This window comes from Rattus norvegicus, chromosome 18 (assembly GCF_021556685.1).
Source record: "Rattus norvegicus strain SHRSP/BbbUtx chromosome 18, alternate assembly SHRSP_T2T, whole genome shotgun sequence".
NCBI lineage: Eukaryota > Metazoa > Chordata > Mammalia > Rodentia > Muridae > Rattus > Rattus norvegicus.
In genome coordinates this window covers 1,838,999-1,861,719 of record NC_141551.1, presented here as the reverse complement: position 1 = coordinate 1,861,719, position 22,721 = coordinate 1,838,999, and the positions used below count along the sequence as shown (strand labels likewise).

General features: G+C 42.8%; 1 protein-coding gene across 3 annotated transcripts in view; it reads right to left on the bottom strand.

Annotated features, from left to right (window-relative positions):
• Window positions 1-62: 62 nt before the first annotated feature.
• The window catches only part of Greb1l (GREB1 like retinoic acid receptor coactivator), a 236,711-nt gene continuing 214,052 nt past the window's right edge, over window positions 63-22,721 (bottom strand). For all 3 annotated transcript variants that reach the window (XM_087593268.1, NM_001432470.1, XM_087593267.1), the window contains 12 exon segments: window positions 20,358-20,902; window positions 20,086-20,188; window positions 17,903-18,058; window positions 17,375-17,514; window positions 15,569-15,730; window positions 15,254-15,458; window positions 10,423-10,588; window positions 9,097-9,324; window positions 8,101-8,242; window positions 6,662-6,862; window positions 4,584-4,722; window positions 63-3,336 (listed from right to left, as the gene is read on the bottom strand). In XM_087593268.1, the coding sequence (XP_087449394.1) occupies window positions 3,173-3,336; window positions 4,584-4,722; window positions 6,662-6,862; window positions 8,101-8,242; window positions 9,097-9,324; window positions 10,423-10,588; window positions 15,254-15,458; window positions 15,569-15,730; window positions 17,375-17,514; window positions 17,903-18,058; window positions 20,086-20,188; window positions 20,358-20,902 (2,351 nt within the window). In that variant the 3' untranslated portion in view covers window positions 63-3,172.

Genomic DNA, 22,721 nt, shown 5'->3' with positions numbered 1-22,721 from the left:
GGATGATTTCTTAAGAATTGAAGAGTGTGAACTCAGTGCATTTACCAAGAGCTTAGACATAATTCAGATCTACTGTGAAGTTTATTGGTTGTTTGCCAGTTATGTGGGAATACAGCTTATTTACTGAGAGTTAAGATTGCTGAGTCAACTACTACAGTAGCGACGCACACATCAACTACAGTAGTGATGCAAACATACATTTTTCTTACAGCTTCCAAGGAAACAGCCTCAGGAACTCAGCAGTTGGCATGTTGTTAGACTTTCCAGGGCAGATAATGGAAGCCTGTTTCTCGTCTGCCTGTCCTTAGACTTGAAAATATTTATTGCTGCTCTAATGGCCTTTGGCCTAGACACGTGGTTTTGTTTCAAATTCTGTTATTATAACTGTTCTTTATATATTAGAGTTGAAACCTTTTTTTCTAAGAGTAGGTAAAAGTAGATGGAATTCAGAAATAAATCGAAGATTAATAGTAAAACCCATAATTGATGGTTCACCAAAGTAAATACAGTTGCTTTCTCTTTGGTCTGTTATCTATAACTGTGCCAGGCTGCAGTTTTTCAGTAGCGGTTGGGTGAATGTAGCTGCTTCAGATAAGCAATAGCTTTCACTCAACTATTCACTTAGTGTCCAAAATAGTGGAATTTTAGAGCCATACAAGGATTGAAAACAGAATTTCCAGACTTTTCTTGGACATTGCCAATCACAGAACTCATTTCACCTTGTAACATTTGGAAAAATTGGTTTAAAGTAAACAAACTTTTTTCATAGCTGAGGAGTGTGAGGGAATTTTAATACATTCACCAAATGAAAGGACAAGAACATACTGTAGACACAGCTTAAGACAACTTAGAATCATAAACAAAATGTGAGGTAGACTGACTAGTGAGTGAAATTCACCAAGTTTTGGTTAAGAAAGTTTTACAGTAACAGTAACACAGATGCCCCCTTTGTAACAATCACAAGAAGCAGTTGCATGAATTATAGCCAAAACTTGACTACAGCATTTCTAAGTTTTTAGTTTACATTCAGTATTAACCTGTGTGAACTGTCATGCATGCCAAGGTCCAGCAGGTCTGCAGGTAAGTTACCAGGTCTGCCCTACCTCAGTGTGCTCAGGGATGGAAGCAGGTAAAATCAACACACCAAGAAATGAACTAACAAATCATGGTGGCCTGGGCTTGTGCAGTTTTGTCCTTAAGGCGGACTTAGCATTCTCTAAAGAATTACACTGATTTAGGTAATTTTTAAAAGATCCAAACCTTAATGAAGTTAGGCTTTGGAAACAAAGAGGCAGGTAAATTGAACTTTTCAGCTATTGGAGTGATGACCTTTTGGTTTTATTCTGGCATTTCTCTTGTGATCACTTGAATTTCCAGATTGTAGCCCTAACTAACATAGAGTACCTGCATTAAAGTAACTTAGTCCAAAAAGAAGTCAGTAAGAACTCCTCTAAGAGGCTCTGCCCCACCTAATATTGTGGAATTATTTCAAGTATTTTATTCACCTTACGTAGTGTTATTGGAATATTGCACAAACAGTGGCTTTCTTGATATTACCTGCATTGGATCCTTTCAGTAAAACAGGAACAAGCTAGATACATTCATATCTAAATCAAACTTCCCTGGAACGTACCTCTTTGCTGAAAATAATCTGTATTAAAGCTCAGGAGTCAGCATATAATAAGGCAAGGTATTCTTTGAAGGACAGTTAAAAATGGGGTTAAAAGGAGTTATCCATTTAAAATACATTTAAAGCATCATAAGTAGCTACATTAAAACCAAGAGATCTGCAGGCCGTTTCTGTCTACTACATTCCATCTGGCTGTAAAGTCCTTGTTATCTGGATAACCGAGTCCATCATCTAACACTCGCAGGAACACAGGCTCATTGGGGTTCTCAGTAGTCTCAGGTCCTAAGACAAATGCAAGTAAAAGTGACTGTTTTAACTGCAGATAAAATCATACACATAGGTTGAGAAAAATCTGAAGACACCACAAACTAGAGCAATTTCAGTGTAAACTTCCAATACATTATTGTAGATAGAATATTTCTTTCAAAATGTTTCTGATCAAAATATTTGGCTAGAAATACATAGAAACTTATGCCTCCTACTGTTGATATTAGTCATACACTACCCGCTAACTTTAATGAGTCCAAAAAACTCTTCATGAAGTCTTCCTTATTCTTCAGAGAAAATGTCACTTGATCAAATTATAAGGAAAACTTGTCTATGGTTCTGTTTTCCAGTCCACTCATTTTTACGTGTCAGTGCACCACAGCTGTTACTCATTGAGTTGTTTAAAGGATGCTAAGCCTGAGCCGATGAAACCAGCTAGTTGGACTGCACAATAGAATCCCAGCATGATGTGTGGGTTTCCAGGTGCCAACTGCTTGCTTTCAACCAACACAGTACAGCGTAATTGCAGAATGCATCACTGTTTACATTCCTAGGCATGGTGTGCTTAAAGACTGGAAATGGGAAAAACAAAGGAGTTAAGCCCAGAAGAACCTTCATGAATGCACACAGTGCCTGCTCGGCATTTACTGATTTTTTTGTTCAGTTTAAATAGTAAACTTTTAACTCCTGTGGAAATTTTGCCAAAGGTTTCAATACATATAAGATTATAAATCTTAAACTAACACTGCACGGAGAAAGACAAGCTACTTCTTTTTAAATACAAATATCTTCTACATTGTATCATTTCAGACCCCTGAGTAATACTGTACCAAAGTACAGATCTGAAGAGAAACTGAGGGTTCAGGCCTCAAGTATTAATCTTCAATTCATTCCACACCAGTGGTGTGAGTCTCATGTAACACATTCAAGCTGGCTAATGTGGACAGTCAGTACCCTGCCCTCCAACACAGTGTGGTAGAAAAACAATGCGGACCCCACATTTGTTCTCCGGAATATATCCTTGGGCTCCCACACCCCAAGTAACTGCCTAACTGCCCACTGTGGCATTGACCTGGACCTGGGTCCTGTCAGCAGAACTGAAGAAGGACAGTGTCCCCAAACACCTTGGTCACATTTGGGGAGTTCTTTGGAGAAGAGATAAATATGTTGCACTTTGCTCCACAGTGATTGTACTTTAAAGGAAAAAAATCCCCAGTAATTGTTTGTCCCACCCCCTATAGGGGTTTGTTTGTTGTTTTTTGTCTCTTCAAAAACTCAAACATGGCGTCCAGTAAGAAAGTAAAGAGGCTTGTCATCACTGCTGTTAGCAGTTTGAAACTCATCCCGGAGGCGGAACTGCCATTCGTCTTCTAACTCTAAGCGAACAATTGTTTGACGTAAGGAGCTTCTGTCTTGGCAGATGACACACAGGGTAGCACCTTCGGGAGGAAGTTGATTAAATTGATAAGAACATTACTATTTTTGGAAACCAACATACAGGTAGAGAAATCATTTTCAGTTTAATGTATGAGTACTCTGTCTTCATGTATGCCTGCATGTTAGAAGAGGGCATTGGATCCCTTTATACATGGTTGCTAACTGCCATATGGTTGCTGGAAATTGAACTCAGGTCTCTCCAGCCCCTAGATAATTTATTTTATCCCAAGTAGTTTTTGCAAAAATTTCAAGGAGCACGAAGTGACTATAGAGGGAAGTTTCTTTGAATTACAGCCTCCCTGTCTTATAGTGACTGATGAAACCAGTGGTTTTTTTTTTTTTTTATGTCTTTTTCTAGAGCAGGGTTTCTCAACCTTAGCACTTTGCTGTGTGTTGGGTGCTCTTCTGTGTCTTGTGGAATATTTAGCAGTATCCCTAGCTTCCTGCCCACTGTGTGCTAAATACACCCCCTTCCCCATACACATAGAGTAGTGACAAACAAAAACCTCTTGAGACATGTCCCCTTCTACTTGAGAACCACTCTGCTCTATATATACAATGTAAACTTCATTTTAATTGTACATACAATGTTGTTCAGAGTGTCACTTTTCAGGATTATTTGTGATGCTGGTTTTGTAGATTATTCTTAGGTAAGGTGTACATTTTTATGATGCATACTTATTAAGACAACTTTAATTTCTGTGTCAGACTCATAACAGAGTGTTGAGGAGTGCAATTATATAATTTTTCTGCAGTTGATTTCTGGTCCAATCAAATGATTTTAGATTGTATATACTGCTTATAAACATGCATATCATCCTAGCTTCTGCCTTAACTAGGTATCAGAAATATATGTTTCTAGAATAAATAACGGTAAACACCTGTTTAAGAACTCACAGGCTGGAGAGATGGCTCAGTGCCTCCTGGAGAGAACCCAAGTTCAATTTCCAGCACCCATATCGGATGACTTACAACCTTAAGTTCCAAGATGTCTGACACCCTGGCCTCTGCAGGCACTTGTACACATACCCACACATAGAAATTGTCTTTTAAAGCCATAGATCTTATTATTCCCCTGCACTTAATTTAGTTTTACGATAACAGCATGGTCTTCCCCAATAACATTAGTAGTCCTAATTGCTAGCCAAAACATTGCTTGCTTGTGTGGTATTCAATTCTTGATTATTTGTGTATACATGTGTGTGTGTGTTAGAATAGCATTTACATTCAAGACACTTAAGTGACTTACCTTTTAGAAACTTGAATTTCTTGAGAAGATCAGCACCTACAAAAGAGTCACAGAGGTACAAGAGGAGTCCACTGAAAAATACCCCTTCACAATTGACGTTGCTGGAGTGGGGTCTGGAACTGACATAGCATATGGCTACCTGAAAGTAGTAAGCAGAAAAAACAAAGACATTTCAAAAAGCAAATAAAGGGGTTATACTTTTGGTAAGGAATGTTCTTCAGTTTGGGATGCAAGGTCAAGGAGCCAAATCTTTCTCACTATTGGGTGAGTTGGTTATTCAAGCTTTTTATTTACTATTCAGTATTCAAATCTCACTCTCTCTCTCTCTAGACAGAGTTTTCTTTTTATAGCCCTGACTCTCCTAGAATTGGCTCTGTAGACCAGGCTGGCCTTGAACTCACAGAGATCTATCTGCCTCTGCCTCCCAAGTATTGGAATTAAAGGCATGGGCCACCACTGCCTAGTGATTTTCCATATTTTTAATATTTCATTAATTTACTATAGGAAATCAACAAATATAAAGAAAAATATGTGTGTGTCTTTAAAATCCTACATTTTGGGTTAGAGATGGCTCAGTGGTTTAGAGCACTGGCTGTTTTTTTTTTTTTTTCTTCACAATTTCCAAATCCAGATTTGTTTCCCAGCATCCACATGGCAACTCACAATCACCTGTGACTTTAGTCCCAAGGGATCTGACATCCTTTTCTGGCCTCCATGGGTACCAGGCATATATATGGTATACATGCAGATAAGAAAAATTATGCTTAGGAAAGAGTAAATGTTTCACTTTGAAAGAAGCTTAAAACAGCATGAGTTAATTTGTAGGCTTCCATGTCTAGAAACCACAAAAATTATAGAGAGCAGCAGAATAGTCCAGAGAACAATGGAGCCACTTAAATGGGTCTTGAATTCAAACCCTGGTTTCTTCAGTCAGTAGTCGTCTGACACTGTACAGTTCCTCATCTACATAGGTTTAAAAACATTATGGATTGAAGTAGTTTTGAATTGTTAATATGCAGTACTTGGCAAATGTTAGCTGCAGTTGATACTGAGACTCTATGGACACATGGTTGGTTCTTGTGTTTTAAGTCAGGATTCAGTCTAACTCAGGCTAGCTTCTGGAATGCTGGGATTACAGACCTGTAACTTCATGCTTATCCCTCATATGGGTTTAATGTTTCTATTTACAAAATTAATGGCCTAACCACAGCATGAGTTAACATTAAGATAAATTTAGTGTCCCAAATTAAGTGCACTAGGACTTAAAAGAGTTTGTGTGGACAAAGGTGTGTTGGTCAGTATGTGCCAAGAAAATGGCCTAAAAATCAAGGTCAGGAAAATGTCTTGTTCAGCTTATGGGTGGTTTGTTTTATTTTGTTGTTTTCTTAATTTTGGTCATGTATATGCCATGATGCACATGTAGAATTCTGAGGACAACTTGCAGGGTTCATCCTTGACACTATCTGGGTTCCAAGAAGTGACCTTATTTGTCAGGATCGACAGCAAGAGCCTGTACCCACTGAGCCATTTCATATTGCAAACTTAACATAGATTTTTTGTTTTTAAAGATTTACTATAAGGGTATATTACATTACTGAAGATAATAAAATGTACTCTCCAGATAATCCAAGAAAAAAACTTAGTTGCAGAAAGCTAGACGTGCAAGTGGCAATTAAAATACTAGACCAAAACTAGGGGCGAACTTGAAGAATGGAAAAGTAGAGACGGCAGCTCTGAAGGTCTCACAGGGGCTTGTATTTACTTAAGTAATCATTGAGCTCTGACATATGCTAAGAGACTGTGTGCCTGTCAAGAACAGGATCTAAATTCACATCATCACAACATGGTCTGATCAGTGCCAACAACCAGAGCAAATGGCTGCTTCTGTCCAAGTCATCAAGGCAGGCTCTTCAGAGCCATTGACACCAGAGGGAACCATGTCACTGGCTAGTTCTGTTCCTGTGGGACCCTTTGGATCATACTGTTATTGGCTGTCTTAGAACCATCTTAAATTTTCAATGGGACTGAAAAGGAGATGGATGGATATGGCCTCCAGAATTAGACAGTCCCGCCTTTACCTCCTGTCCAATGTTAAGGTAGCAGTCAATGGCCAGCACAGGACTCTTGAAGTTATGGATGGCTTTAGGGAAGAGTTTATATGAGGCATGTTGAAGGAACTTCTCCAGGAGGAACTGTGCAGGGGCTGCCAGTAGTGTGTGTTCACTGTCAGGAGCACAGACATACTGAAGAGGCAAGATGGGAGCTAAGTTCTCTGAAACCTGAAATCAGACAATCACGGGAAATGTGCCTGTCAGTGAATGAAATGTCTTAAGATCACAATGGATTGTATCCTATTCACTTCCGTATACATTATCCCCAAAGAATACCTGAAATTTTATAGCACTGAACCCTACACAAATGTTTATAGACACAAACACTATGATCTCTAAATTAGGCACAGTATTTTCAGGCCATGGCTGATAAATGGTAAGCTCCAGAAAAAGGAGGGTTGCCATGGGCTGGAGAGCAGGCTCAGTGGTTAAGAGCATTAGCTGTTCTTACAGAGATCAAGGTTCCCTGCAACCACATGGTAGCTCATAACCATCATAACTCCATATCCAGGGGATCCAGCACTGTCTTCTGGCCTCCAAAGGTACCAGGCACCTGTACATGCATACATGTGTGCAGTAGGTACATACAACATAAAGTGTATCTTACAAACACTAGCAACAAAGAGGGATTGCTGTAATAATAGCGGTTGCCTGATGGGTTCAAAAGTCTCATTTTGTTCTGTATTTCTCCATTCTTCCACTTTAGGAATAGTATAATGCTCTTTAAGTTATAGCAAGAATTTCTGGAATATTTCTGTATTTAATGAATACTTTATAGTGTTTGGGTGTTTCTCAGCTCCAGCTAAGTATTTGCCAAGCTGTAGTGATCAGCTAGTGGTAAGACTCTCTGGGAGGGTATAGACAGTACTCTTTTTTCAAACTTTGAGCTGTAATATTTTCTGTAAAAGACAAGCTAATGGCCAGACAAGTATTTTTATTTGTACTTTCTCCTGTGTTACATAAGAGTTATCACAATATAAAGACTTCTGTCTTGAAAGTAAAGCTTTGCAATTAGATGCACGCCTTTAGTCCCAACGCTTGGGAGGCAGAGACAGGTAGGTCTCTGAGTTGGAGGCCAGCCTGGACTACATAGTAAGTTTCAGGACAGCTATGTAGAGAGACCTGTCTCAAAACAAAATAAAACCCAATAATAAGTAAGTAAATATCAAGCAAGCTTGCTTTGTAATCCTTGAGGCTTAACTCTGGAACGAGTTTGTTGAATTGCCAAGGAAACTTTTGCTCTGGCTGAGCCCTCGCTCACAGAAATGAAGCTGCATAGGTAACACTAGGACCCCCTAGGGTTACTTCCCTGTCCAATCAGGCAGAAAGTACTTTGGTGGCAAAGCTATTTATAAGAAAGCATTTGTGTTTCTTTTCAACAGTAGCATCAAACTTTGAAGACTTACCATGAGCTTTGGTTTAATGATAAAGTCCCTTTGCCCTCCAACCTGAACGTGTTTCTTCATGAGACTGAAGTTATTAAAGCGGCAGATGAGAAGGCCACTACTGTTTGTTCTCAGGTTAAAGTCAACATCTTCGCAGAAATACCTAAATCATAACCACAATGATAGGTTTCTTTGACTGTCCACCCAAGTACACAGAGAAATGAGTGACAGAAATGAGAGGAGGGCCCAAAACATGGGACTTGTCCTCAGGCAGTTGGCCTCACTCTGCTGATGTGAGCACTATAAGCTTCAAAGGGAGGAGGAGAGAATTTTGTCTGCTGTGCCACAGGGTTTTAGGTTCCTCCTATCAGAAACAGGGCTATACATCCTGTGTTCCAGCAGGAAAGCCAGAGGTCCTGTAGTTCTAAAATTCTGGTTACATACTGGATGAAGCAATGGTATTCTAATAGCTACAGGTTGAAGTTGGATATTAAGAGTGACTTTGTGGTCTCTAATACCATTCCTTGGCCATTTCAGATTTCTCAGGAATGCAGTATGATTTTAGGGTCCCGACTTCTGCCTTCTCCTCATAGGAAGACCTGTGGGTCTTATAACACTGGAGAGTGTATTTTCCTTCTGTGTTCTGAGGATGAATACAGCGTTAATATTGGACGTTCACAGGTCTACACATTGGCTAGTATTGATTTAACAGATTTTGTTTCTACTTGAATTCTTGTTAAGTAATCAGATGGCTAACCTGTGTTTTCTATTTTTGCATAGCAGTATCAAGGGTCTAGGTCATGCTAGGTGTGGGGGCAGACGCCTGCAGTCCCAGCACTCAGTAGGATCACAGATGGATGTGAGGCCAACCTGGACCACATAAGGAGTTCTGGGCCAGCACTGAGTGAGCTAGAAGGGGTTTATTGTCCAGGGCAAAATAAAAACAATGTAGAGATTGAAGTGGGCAGCACCCTCTGGTGGATGCCTGCATGACTTGCATCCATGAGCCTGACCTACCTGTTGAAGTCATATTGGACATTCTGAGTGAGGTCTATATTGAGGAGAATGAAGTCATGCACATGGCATCTTGAGAATGGGGCCTTTAGGTTCTGTGAAGTCAGCTTGCTGTTCCATTTCTGTATACCCAGGATTGCGTAGTGGATAATTTTTGGTGTGGCTTCAATGTGCTGCAAGACACTCTTCAAGGACACATTCTTACTGGAGATTCCTGCTTCTGTAGGCTGGCTACAAAATGTAAAGTTAGTTTATGAGGAACCAACTATATCTTAGTATATATATATATATTAAATCCTGCAAAGTATGTAACAAGACAATTTACATTAAGTCCAGTCATACCACCTGTCATGACTAAGTCAGAGAAGCTGGCCTTTAGTGGTGGATCTTACCACCTTTATGGCAAAAAAAGGTTATGTTTCAAAGTGAATAATGAACTTGAGTTGCCAAAGACATGACCAGGGGTTAAAAGTACAGAAACATCCAGTTCTGATAATTACATATAATAAAGAACGCTATGCACACTTCATTAATTTCAAGCCCACAAAAGAAATGACGGGAAATCAGTGTTTCGTTAAGGATACTGTTAAATTTTAGCAGTTCACAGGTCTACACATTGGCTAGTATTGATTTAACAGATTTTGTTTCTACTTGAATTCTTGTTAAGTAATCAGATGGCTAACCTGTGTTTTCTATTTTTGCATAGCAGTATCAAGGGTCTAGGTCATGCTAGGTGTGGGGGCAGACTTAACAGACTTTTTACTATTTAGCATTCTCTTGACTAAACTCCCTAGCATCTGTAAGGAACCCTAGAAAGTCACCACTGCTTGAGGAAAACCACTGACAGCTTAAAGGTGACATAACTTCCTCTCTTCACCTCAGTAGTCAAGCAGAGCTGGGTCTTACATGTCAGGACCTGTATAAATGAGTCACAGTATCAGAACAGTCTTGTTTTTTCATGGGGCAGGGGGGGTTGTAATAGTCTTACTATATATGCTGGCTGTTGGCTGACCTAGAACTTGCTATGTAAACCAGGCTGGTCTCAAACTCAAAGAGGTCATCCTGCCTTTGTCTTCCTAAGTGCTGGGACTAATATATACCACTATACCTGGCCCAGAGCAGATTTTGCAGCTAAGCAATACCGGATGTGGAAATGGCCCAAGAACTTAGTGATCAGTGAGCTAATGCAAGTAGTTGCATGACCTACTTTGCTCAGGAAAACTATCTTTTATTTACTTCCAAGTGTAACTACTGCTAAAAATACCTTGTCGAGGTCATTGTGTCACAAGCCTCCCCGTCCCCTACACAACTTCTTGGAAGTATCCCTACCTGGTTTGCTCCTGAACACTGTGAATATTCCACAGGACGCAGGAGTCATCCATCACAACAATGAAAGGCCAGACACACTGTCGTTTGACTCCCAGCTCCTCCAGGCGGTTCCTTTCTAGTTCTAGGTTGTGATATGACAGCTCCTTAATGAGGAACCTAGCAGCACCTGCAAGGCAGTACAACCACACCTTTCCATTCTCCACTCAGACTGGTCACATAATCACCACTGACATCCTGTGCACAGAGACGGGGGCGCTGGAGAGAGGATGCAGAGGACGCTAGTTGGTTTCCAGCACCCATGTCAGGCAGCTCTAGGGAGAATCGGATGCTTTTAGCTTCCATGGGTACCTGCACTTGTGCACAGACACACAACTTTTAAAAACTCTCCAAAAAACGTCCCTGAGAAATGCACTTTAAAATATAGATTCCTGGAACCCATTACTAGAGATTCACTTAAATAGTTAGCAAAGGCCAGAAACACATCTGATGGTGTATGACTTGTACTCTGAGGAATATACTTCAAGAATTCCACTTCCCAGATATGACAGAGGACACCTCCGATGGCAGATGAATGGTGACTAGTGTCTTAGAACACGGCAAGTAGCTTGCTCTTGCCTCACAGTAAGCCAGGGCCACGGAGAGTGGCGACAACCTGTGAAGCTTCAAGAAACAGGTACCCACTCTAATCTGCACGTTGCAAAGCTAGGGTACAGCAGATGTATGGTACAGAGCAGGAGAACAGACCAGAGACCAGCTGCCTGGGAATGAGTTAATCCCATTGGGCTTTGGTTTCCTTACCTCTAAGGAGTGATGGCAGAGTTGTATGTGGTCAGGCCTACTGTATGGCAAGTACTTAAGGGATGTTAATGACAAGATGAATTAGCTAAAATTTTTAAATGAAACCTAATGAAACAAAATGTAGATTACAATGAAAAGGGCTAGTTAATGTATGGAGGAACGTCAAACAGTAGGATTAAATCAAGGTAATACTAGAATTTAGGAACATCTACCTCTCAAGAGTCTGAGGAATACTTTGCATTTTCAACATAGTATGGATCACATAGGAAAAAATGGCAGCTAACATGGGCAGTCAGTTCTGAAAGACCAAAGGTTTTCCACCTATGATCAGGAACCAGAAAAAGATGCTATGTCCAATTAAGAGTACTAGAAGTCCTAGCCAGAACAATTAGGCAAGGCAAGGAAAGTGAACTGAATTAGGAAATAGTAAGATTATGTTCCCTGACCATATATCATATGTGGAGAAAATGTACAGAAAACTTAGAACTAATAAGATAATTCAGCAATATAAAAGGAACAGTCTAAGGAAGTTAGTTTTTTTATAGCATGAAAAAGAGTGAAATACTTAGGAATATACTTTAGCCAAGAAGGCAAAAGACAGTACAGTGAGAAAGGTTGTTTTGTAGATAAAATGTTTCCTAAAGATCAACAATTTAAAGCATTTACCAAAATGTTTTCATAGAGCAGAAAAAATTCTTAATGGAATCTGAGGGCACCTCAAATTGCAACTGAAGTGGAGATTTTACTGATGTAGGCAATGATTTTGTTTTTCAAATAGCAGCTCAAAGGGTGAAAATAGATAAATTGGGTTATATCAAAGTAAGATATAAGCTTTTGAAGCCAAATCAGCAGGATTGAGACAACCTACAAAAATAAAGGACAGCACACAGAGGGGGAAAAATTCTTGCAAACTACTGATATAACAAGGGATTAATATATAGGGAACTCAAAAAACTGAGTAGCAAATAATTCAGTTAGAAAGTGAAAGACTGCATAACTTTGCTCTTAGCACTTGAGAAGTTTAGACAGGAGAATCACCAATTCAAGGTTGATCATGGCCACCTAGCAAGACCACTCCAAATAGCCCACACCCATAAATGCTCAGTATCACCAACCATCAAGGAAGGCACTCAAAGCTGTAGTGATATCATCTCACCTCAGAATGGCTGTCTCTAAAGTGTATTGTTGAAATGACTGACGGATGCTGACAGGTGCAGAGGGAGGGATTTCCTGTGGATGGAGCAGCTGTGAGCAGCTATTATAGAAAATGTGCAAAGTCCTAGAGCAACTGAAACTGGAAGCACCATTTGATCCAGCAAGTCCACTGGCTGGTGTACTTCCAAGAGAAAGATAGCCATTACACTGAAGAGACACTTGTAGTCTCATGTCTATTCACATCTTCAATAATGGGATCAACCTAAATTCCCACAAAGACAATATGAGAACACAGAATCGTTTTGGCCATAAAAAGAATGGACTCTAAGTCTGACAATTAGTCTGCCTATCTGGATGTGTTTCTTCAGAGCTTCCGAAAACTGGGGACTGATGCCATATTATGATGCCATATTGGCTACAATATTGTGATGTTGAAAAGCATTTGTATAAACTTCCTATTAAAATGTCATTGTAACTAGTTTTAAGAATTTAATCTTGAAAATAGTGAACAGCATATAGACTTTTTTATAGGACTGAGGCAAATAATCTGAGGCTAAAGATATCAAGTACTTCAAGTGCAAGATTGAACAACAACAACAACAAAAAAAATGGCTGCAGAGATGGTTAAGAGCACTAGTTCTTCTTTCTGAGGACCCAGGTTCAATTCTCAGCACCCACAAGTCAGCTCACAGTTGTCATCTATAGCTGCAGTTTGAGACGATGCAACACCCTCACACAGACATAAAGGCAGGTGAAATAAATGCACATGAAATAAAAACAAATTTTTAAAAAAGGAAGCTAGAGTAGTAGTGACACACGCTTTAATCTCAACTCTTGGGAGCAGAGGAAGGTGAATTTCTGAGTTCAAGGACAGACTGGTCTACAGAGCAAGTTGCTTTTTTGAAAAACAAAACAAAACTAAAAGCCAACAACAAAATAAGGCATATTGTCTCTGTACACTTGCAGAAACATGGATGAAATGGGAAGTCTTTGTATAAGTGAATCTAGCCAGAAAGAAAAACTTAGTGGAGGACAGTCAGTAAAGGCGGGGAGGTGCAGGCCGAAGGGATGCAAAGCAGTCCAGTGAAGAGCACTAAGCAGGAAGAGTTGGTTTCCTATGAAACAATGGATTACCTTGGTTTAAAACAGCACACAATACATTTCAAAATGACTCTGAGAATACAAAGCTCCCAACACATAAAAGTGATTGCTAAAGGAAGTGCAAATACTCTTGATTCTTATATGTCACGTACATTATCATAGCCCTTCCAACTATGCAAATATGTCTAACCTTTTTAACATTGCAGGTTTTATACTTCTTCCTGTCAAAACTTAAAGTCATGTGCTAGTGACATAAAGACAGATACAGCGTCCTGAAATAAACCATCTCATCTATGTCAGGAGTGATCATCCCACTCAATGGAGATCTCTTTTGAACAACAATGTTAGAACGTCAGATAGCCACATGAAAAATGAAGTTGTGTCCTTATTGCATGAGAAATGAGTTAAAAATGCTTCAGTTGATGAAGTAAAAGCCAGCCTTATACAGCATTTAGAAGGAGACAACGTATGGAGCAACGCCAGAGAGACTGGCAGCAGTCTGTGTGTGTGGACAACATACAACAAGGGAAATAGACATATGGGATGCCATCAAAACTTAGAGCTTGGGCTGGAGAAATGGCTCAGTGGTTAAGAGCTCCGACTGTTCTTCCAGAGGTCGTGAGTTCAATTCCCAGCAACCACATGGTGGCTCAAAACCATCTATAATGAGATCTGGTGTGTCTGAAGACAGCTACAGTGTACTCACATATAAAAAATAAATAAATAAATCTTTAAAAAAAAAGAAAAACTTAGAGCTTCAGGGCATGAAGACATTATTAATATGGGAATGGGCAAAGATATAAAATGACATCTGCTGAGTTAACATTGAAATATAAAAGACCTCTGTAGATTAACAAAGTGATCCAGTTGAAGAAATGAGTAGAGGACTTTGGAAGACATTTTTGTAAAGAAGACACAACCTAAAAACATGGGACAGCTCAGCAGTCATGCTTTGTGACACGTGCAGTATTAACTACTTGGATGACTAAGGCAGGAAATCACTTAAAGCATCTGAGAGGCCTGGACTTCAGTGCCCAGTGCTGATGTGAGAAGAAGATTACACTCACAAATCATTACCTAAGTGCAAGTTAAAATCATAGTTAAGTACCACCTCAGACGCCGGCAGAAACAAATGAGGAAAGCTTAAACACTACAGCAAAAGAAGTGCCCAGAAGGGTACAGCTCTGAAACACCGGTTCAGTTCGTGGTTTCCTGTGATGGGAAACAAAGATAATCTAGATACCCCTTGTGCCCACATTCAACGGGTGATGCTACTCTTGGGGAGAGCATCTTGATGTTCTTTATCCTGTGAAAAGGCAGGGTTGAGCCTGCCTGACACTTTGCACTGTGTCACAGGTAGATGTTTTGACAAGACTAGAACTTACCCTGTGCCCCTGGCAGGAGACACAGTGGAGGACCCTTTAAATCATCACTTCCCGTGCTAAGGATGTGGCTCTTCCTCTGGGTACATTTTGGCCCTAGAATGTCCTGTCCAGAAATACTGGGAGTCTACACTAAGAAGACACCCCAGCCCTTCTCAGGCTGTTCAATATTTCAGTGATTTACTTCTTACTAGTCTTCAGAAGTTAAACATTCTGAAGAACTGAGCAAAACATGTTAGGGGCTGTAAATTACAGAACAGGAGAGGGGAACTCAGAGTTAAGACCTCTGCTCACAGGGCAGGGCAGTTTCCAAAGGCAACCTTTGGAAGACACACCAAGAGAATGGAGTTCAGTTTGCCTTCTCAGCCCTTCTCCCACCCCAAAGGCACTCTTACCCACGCCTGCATTATTGAACATGCCAGGAAGCACCAGCATGATGTGGTTGGGCCAGTACTTTCGGTATAGTGGCATCTCATATTCCTTGACCACCAGGAGGTGAAGGTGGCTGATGCCCTCCATGGCGTGGAAAAGGTTTAGGAGTCCATGCTCGTGGCGACCACTGGAAGGAGTGAAAATGGGACTCTTGACTGCATTTAGATTCTGTGGAAAGGAAAAAAAATGCAACCAGAACAGTAAAGTAGACCCTTAGATGCTGGCAGCTCAGAGAACCTCTACCAGGGCCCAAAGCCCTCACGCCCACCCTGGCCCACCTTGTCAGAAACCAGGGGCAGCCGCATGCTCTCCAGATGCCTGCCCTGCTTGCTGAAGACAAAATGACTCTCTTTGGACTTGGGGATGATGAAATAGAGTTGGACTTCTTCTCCCAGCATAGAAGAGGAAAATGTGAATGCATGAAGGGTGGAATCTGACATCTAGATTTGCAAAGAAGAAAGAAAGGGAAGGTCAGTATATGGTTTTCAAACTTCCAGGCCATTCTTTGAGATTTTTGACACAAGTAACTGTCATGAATAAGTGCCCCTAGACATTTTGGCTGTGAGGAGCAACATGTAAAAGGCTTTTTCATCTACTAGCTGTCCCTGGTGCAGGAGTCAACTGTGCAGCCCCAGTAAAGACTTTCCAAGGGTAAGTCTCATTGGCACTGCGTATATTCCACATACCCTTAGGACAAATGCCCAGTCTTAACAACAAACATCTCCATGGGTTGCCCCGCTATATACCTTCTCCAAACACCAGTCACAGCACAGTTCTGCTGTGAGTCAGACTGAACACTTAAGTACCAGCTCTTAGATAGGGCTAGAGTTAGATGTGTCTGAGGCACCATCTTTCTTACAGTGGAGGATGAAGGGATTCCAACATTTAGTGCAGAACTCTGACATCATGGAAAGACCACGTGACTCATGAAAGTCAAGACTCCAACTTGTCTATAAAGTTGTGGGGAGTTCACAAGCTCAAGAACCCATCTCTATGAATAATTTTAAAATGGGTCTTATGGGCTGTACAGTGAAGCCAATAATTGGTTTAATGGAAAGATGATAAAATTTCATTAGCACTTAAAATCCAGGTAAGTTTCCTAATAGTTTTAACCTCAATATTATATTTCAGAAAAATTAACAGTTTCCCCCTCAAATTCTAGTTTGTTCTACATCACAAATGTGGAGACATATTATTTGTATTGTAATCACACAGAAATGTCAAGAGGGTTCATGCAGAAAATTTCTAAACACCTATAATTTATAGGCCAAGGCACATGTGTCTTCTATATCCTACAAAGAATTGTGACCAGGGCCAGTAGGGTGGCTCATCAGGGAAAGGGCTTGCAACCAAGCCTGCCAATTCTGGGTTTGAGCTCCACAGCCCACAATGGTGTAGTGAGGGAACCAGCAGCTCCTACATACACACCTGTACACATGCATGCATGCACATGCATACACAGTTCAAAAAAAATCATCAGCAGACTAGTAACCCACTAAGAAACAAACAGATACAACAGGTTAACAGTTAACTTGTATTCTTTGTAGTGTCTATTCAGTTTCAGAATATGCTTTTAAGGGGCTGGGGATGGTGGTCATGGTTCTGAGAAGCAGGTTTGGGGAACCAGCCTCGAAGCAACAGGGTCTCAGTTGCTCAGTGCCAAGACATAAAGTCCAGGAGAGAAATGGGGAGATGGGGAAATCACATGGAACTGTTTCCTCCTCCTGTGCATAAAGATACACTAGGCAAAAAGATGCCTAAGGGGCTGGGAGTGCTGGAATATGAATTCTCATTTGCAGGGCCCTGGGATATACAGATACCTAGCCCAAAATAGGAGAAAATAAAACCAGGCATGGCAGGCATGCCTGTAATTCCACTCAGTGTGCTGGAGGATTGTGAGTTCGAGGCCAGCCTGAACAGTGAGCTCCTGTACAAGGAGGAAAATGGGGGATGAGACAAATGCTGAGTGACAGAGTTTTTCTGGGACCTGAAGCCAGGAGTCTCAGGTTTCACCCTACCCTCTCCACCTCACAGACAGGGTCCACACGGGCAACGGAACTAGGAGGGGAGGGCAGAGGCTGCACCTGGGAGTTGGGAGTGAAGTCCATGTACTGGTGGCACTGTTCACAGTGGTGGAAGGTATTGTAGGCCGCATACTTGGTCAGCATCATAGACATGGTTTCCCGTTTCCGGGGCTGCTCAGCTTTGTACTCCTTTATTACTTCTGTGTATAAAGGGATGAGAAGCGGTTATTGCCATGACACACATGAAGCTTAGAAAGAAATGCTCATTTCTCGTTAGGACTTTTCAAAGGACTATATCATTTGAGACCTGACAAGCAAGTTTAAAAATCAAGATGTATGGGGTTGGGGATTTGGCTCAGAGGTAGAGCGCTTGCCTAGCAACCGCAAGGCCCTGGGTTCGGTCCCCAGCTCCGAAAAAAGAAAGAAAAAAAAATCAAGATGTATGTGTGAGTGTGTTCATGTGTAAGAGTGAAAAAACAGAATTATGCTCTTCTCAAAGGAGTGGATTGTCTCCTTGGCCCACCTCAAGTCCTGATTTAGAGTTCCTTTGACCTCCACAGAGCCAAGCCTGACTCTGCACATACTGACCTTGTTTGACCCCCGCCAGCTTCTCGCTGTAGACTGGGCTCATCAGACTGTACTTGGGATCGTGTACACTGACGTCGAAAGTCATTTTGCTGAAGGTCTCGATGTCAGGCCAGGGCTCTCCCTCTGACTGGCTCAGTTCGCTGCTGTCAGTGTGATCTAGGGCAGGGCAGGGCACAGGACAGGTGGGCCCACCTCCTTCCCTCCTACCACCACACTGAACAGGTATATTTACCTGTTTAAGTGAATACTTGCATCACCACCATCCTGAAGCACAAAGCCCACGGAGGCATTTCTAAGAAAGGAGCTCTCATATCCCAGAGTAGAAGGAACCAAGATGATTCCTTCAGACTTCACGGGAAGAGGGTTTTCCCTTGCTAGCCCTGAATTAGTTTCTATGTCTCCAGTTCACAGACTTGTATGCCGTTGGATCCTGACTCTGCCAGTTCTCCTTGAGAACATACTAGTACGGATGATCAAAATTCTCAGCCTTAGCTATGGGGTCTTCAGGCACTGATGTCCTGGATAATTTGACTATTGTTTCTCAGTAGTGAGGGCTGAACACAGCACACATCCCAGTCAGGTGCTCACCACTGAGCCATGGCGCCAGACTTTCTATAAAAGTTGGAGACAAGGATGGCTAGTCAATTTGACCACATCTGAAATCAACTAAAACGCATGTCGCTGGGCATACCTGTGAAGGATTTTCTTGACTGGATCGTTTGAAGTCAGAAGACCCACTTCAAATCTGGGCCACAGCAGATGGCGGTGTACATCAAAGGACATAGAAGAGGGAATACTTGCTGGCCCCCACTCCTGCTCGCAAGCCCTTCCACCCTGCTGCTGAGGCATCACTGCCTACTTTTTTTTTTTTTTTTTATTCCAATGTAGACCAAAGGCCAGCAGAGATATCCAGACTAGTCGACTGAACAACTGTCAAATTCTTGGCCTTTCTATTGGGAGAGGGCCATTGTTGCACTGAGCAGACCGCAGCCTGTAAGCCACTCTAATCCATCCCATTTTAATATAAACAGATTTACTCTATCGGTTCTGTACTTCTAGAGAACCCGACTAATGCAAGTTTTCACTAGATTGACCAGGTTCGGCTTGGAATCTGTGCCCAGGCAAGCCTTGATAGTGTCCCCCTCCTGCCTTAGCTGGGATTACTACCTGGACACTGGGCCTGAAGCTGTCTGGAGTTTTAGGATGCGGTGAACACAGTCCCAGTGTATGCGGTACATCAGAACTACCTGAGTGCTCTACACGCCAGTACACACTCATTCCCTCCCGTCCTTCTCACAGGATCCCAAGAGCAGTGAAGACAAAATCTTTACCCAGGTACCAGCCTTTGGGCATTTCCAGAGCTTGAATCCTTGACCCCTCCCTTAGTAATCAATCCTCTAGGGACAAAACCCCTCAAAGTACTAGATTCTGGTAGGTCTCGAAGACATTAGGGACGGAGAGTCAAGGTGCTAAGATAGTGGTAGACATAGAGTATATGTATAATGGATGATATTCATTACTAATGTCTAAGTTCAAAATGAAGCTAGCCCCGTAGGTCCAGGCGCTCTGCAGCCAGCTCAATGACCTGAGTAGTGGAACCATGTGGTGGAAAGAGAAAAGGACACTCCAAAGCTGTCTATCCACGTACCCCTTTCATACACACATGCACACAATTACATGTAATAATTTTCCAATGTAGCATGAACTGCATTGGGAAAAAGACCTAGATTAGAGTACAGCTATTATCTTTTTAACATAAATGGCATTTGGTTTTTGCCCAGAATTAACTTTCAGTTGCAGTTGGCATTTTATTTGCAGTCTAAGGGGGATGGGAAGTGACAGAGAATACCTGGGCAGACCTGGGGGAGGTCACATGACTTCTGTAGCCACATCTTGGGTAAAAGCAAAGGTCATGATGCCAGGGAGCACAGGGTAGAGCTGGCAAGAATCATAGGGTTTACCTGCCTAGGCAATGAACCTACCTCCCAAAGCTGTATGAAACAGCTTGCTGCACACTGGAGAGGCCCCCAGAAACTGAGAGCCACGGTTCACTTGGAATTACTTGCTGGGCACCTTCTCTTCAGCCTCATGATAGCTTAGCAGCTTAGGTGCCTTAGACACCCAAAGGGTGAAGCATCCCTGGCTCTTGGGTCTCGTGCCTTGGCCATGCTGTCAAGCCTCACCTGTGTTTATCTCTTCCTCATCGTACACGTCCACCTCCAGCAGCCGGATGAGCATTCGGAAAAGGATCCTAAGGAACTGTAAATAGGAGCCCGTCTTTCCCACCTGATGGAGATGTTTTCAGTTGAGGAGTGGTGGAGGAAGGAAAAAGAAAAGACATTTCTTTCACACTTTGGCTCTTCAGCTGAGGTCTGAAGAGGTATTCTGCCACCCCTGCCACCCCACAAAATGTCTCCCGACAACCAAGACAGTGTCCGCCCTGTTCTATCCCTACCTGTGGAGGGCCAGTGAGCAGCAGCCGCCTCGGGTGCAAGGTTCGGACGCCTGAGATGGGGTCTGGTTGATTGCTATAGTCAGCGTGGTGCTGCCGGGCCGAGGTCCACTGGCGGTAATAAAGGGACTGCTCCTCGCTGCTCATGTCCTTGTGCAGGCCTGGCCGCAGGGAGCTCACCCAGGCCACATCAGCGTGGGGCAGCAAGGAAGAGGAGGGGAGCTTGCTGCCCTTCTGGGATCCCAGCAGGCTATATGCGGCTTTGGATAAGATCACCACGGGGGGCAGGGCTGTGTGCAGGCCCCGGGGCTGACCTGACCACGAAAGAGCCTGGGCACTCGAGGATGAGGACGAAGAAGGCTTGGAAGTGGTGCTACTGGCCATCGGAGGCCCCAAGGAGTCACACTCCTGCTTCAGGATCTCCCCAGCCACGGCAGTACCGGTGGAGATCCCTTCATCCAGCCGAACGCTGGTGGTGGGGGTCAGAGGCTGCTGCTGGGGTTTGCCAGCCGTGCTAGAAGAACTCACTCCGTTCTCCATGATGGAACCTGGAAGATGGCAGTGGAACTCATCCTATTCCCACCCCTTCCTGACGTCAAGGTCAGGTGGTAAAAACTACTGACAACCCCTGCCCCAAAGCCAAAACAAAACAAAAAACCCCAAACCCAACCAAGCAGCCACCACTCCCAACAAAACCTTTGGAACTGCAGACACAGGGATGAACTTTCTTTCTGCCTCAGTCTCCCACTGCTCCCTCGCCCTGGGTTGTGGGTGGGGTTGGCCGTAGGAGACAACAGCTAGAAGTTGTGTCCATTTGCCCTGGCTTCCTTCTCAAATTGTCCCCCTGGATGACACCTTTCTCCAGCCGGGCAGGGTTCGCTGCGTCATGGGATCCTAGTACTTTGCTGCCTTGTGCTCCTCTCTGGACCCTCCCACATTCTTTCGGAAGTCGTCCCTCTCTATTAAAGTGTTCTCTCGGCTCCTCTCTCAGATAGCAGTGGACTTACAGGCTTCACAGTCGGGTCTTTTTCAGAGACTCTTGCTGCCCTGGTGGCTGAGAAAGAGCCTTACACCTCGAAGTTCCTTGGTCTGTAGTCATTTCCTTAACCAAGGTAGGAATGTCTCCACAGGAGGGGCTAGACGTTAGACCTGCTCCAGATGAGGAGTTGGGTCTTCACTGTCTTTATTCTGTTAGCTTTAAGTAATCTTTTCTGTAGAGGATGAGCTTCCTAAGACTCCTGGCTGAAGACCCTCTCTGAGCTCAAATGGGTGCTGTCCAGACTTGCAGTTCCAATCTCAGCAATGAGAGACCTGACAGATTAACCATTAACTGCAGTTGCTAAAACTAAACCTCTCTCGGTTGGAGAGATGGCTCGGCAGTTAAGAGCATATACTTCTCTTCAGAGACCCCAAGTTTAAGTTCAGCACTCATGTCAGGTGGGTCTCAAAGCCCTGCCTCTCCCGAGGATCCAATGCCTATGGTCTCCGAGGGCACTGCATCCTTGTGCACATACAGTCCAGACACACACCACGCATGCAGACACCTATTAAATATACACCCCCAGACACACACCACGCATGCAGACACCTATTAAATATACACCCCAGACACATACCTCGCATGCAGACACCTATTAAATATACACCCCCAGGCATACACACACACATGCAGACACCTATTAAATATACAACCCCAGGCATACACACACACATGCAGACACCTATTAAATATACACCCCCAGGCATACACACACACATGCAGACACCTATTAAATATACACCCCCAGGCATACACACACACACACAGACACCTATTAAATATACACCCCCAGGCATACACACACACATGCAGACACCTATTAAATATACACCCCCAGGCATACACACACACATGCAGACACCTATTAAACAGAGTAAAAGTACTTTTCTCAAAAAGCAGGGCTCTTTTCTGCTTCAGTGACTGTGGGCTTCCTGCTGTTGAGATCAGTGCCTGCTCCACACTGTGTATAAAACAGTGCTCTCTACTCCGTTTCATCAGCCTGCATGGACTGAGAAACTGCACCATCTGTGGGTCACCCATCCAGCACTGAGTGATCAGTATCTTCCTAGAAGTAGGAAGGGAGCCATCCTGTAAGTTTACTGGGTGAATTGAGACGGCAGGGGACATGAGTATATTTGAATCTATAGAACTTATTGGACATATTAGACCATGGAAAAGGTATGGGCAACCCCCTCTCCTGACCCCTGTAAAGTGACAGACACTTAACACTACGATGGCGATGGTCCCATACCAACCTGTTATCTGCTGCCAAGGATCAAGGATGCCCTTGCTGCTCTTACAGCCTAGGCTGAGCTCCCTGCTGTTGC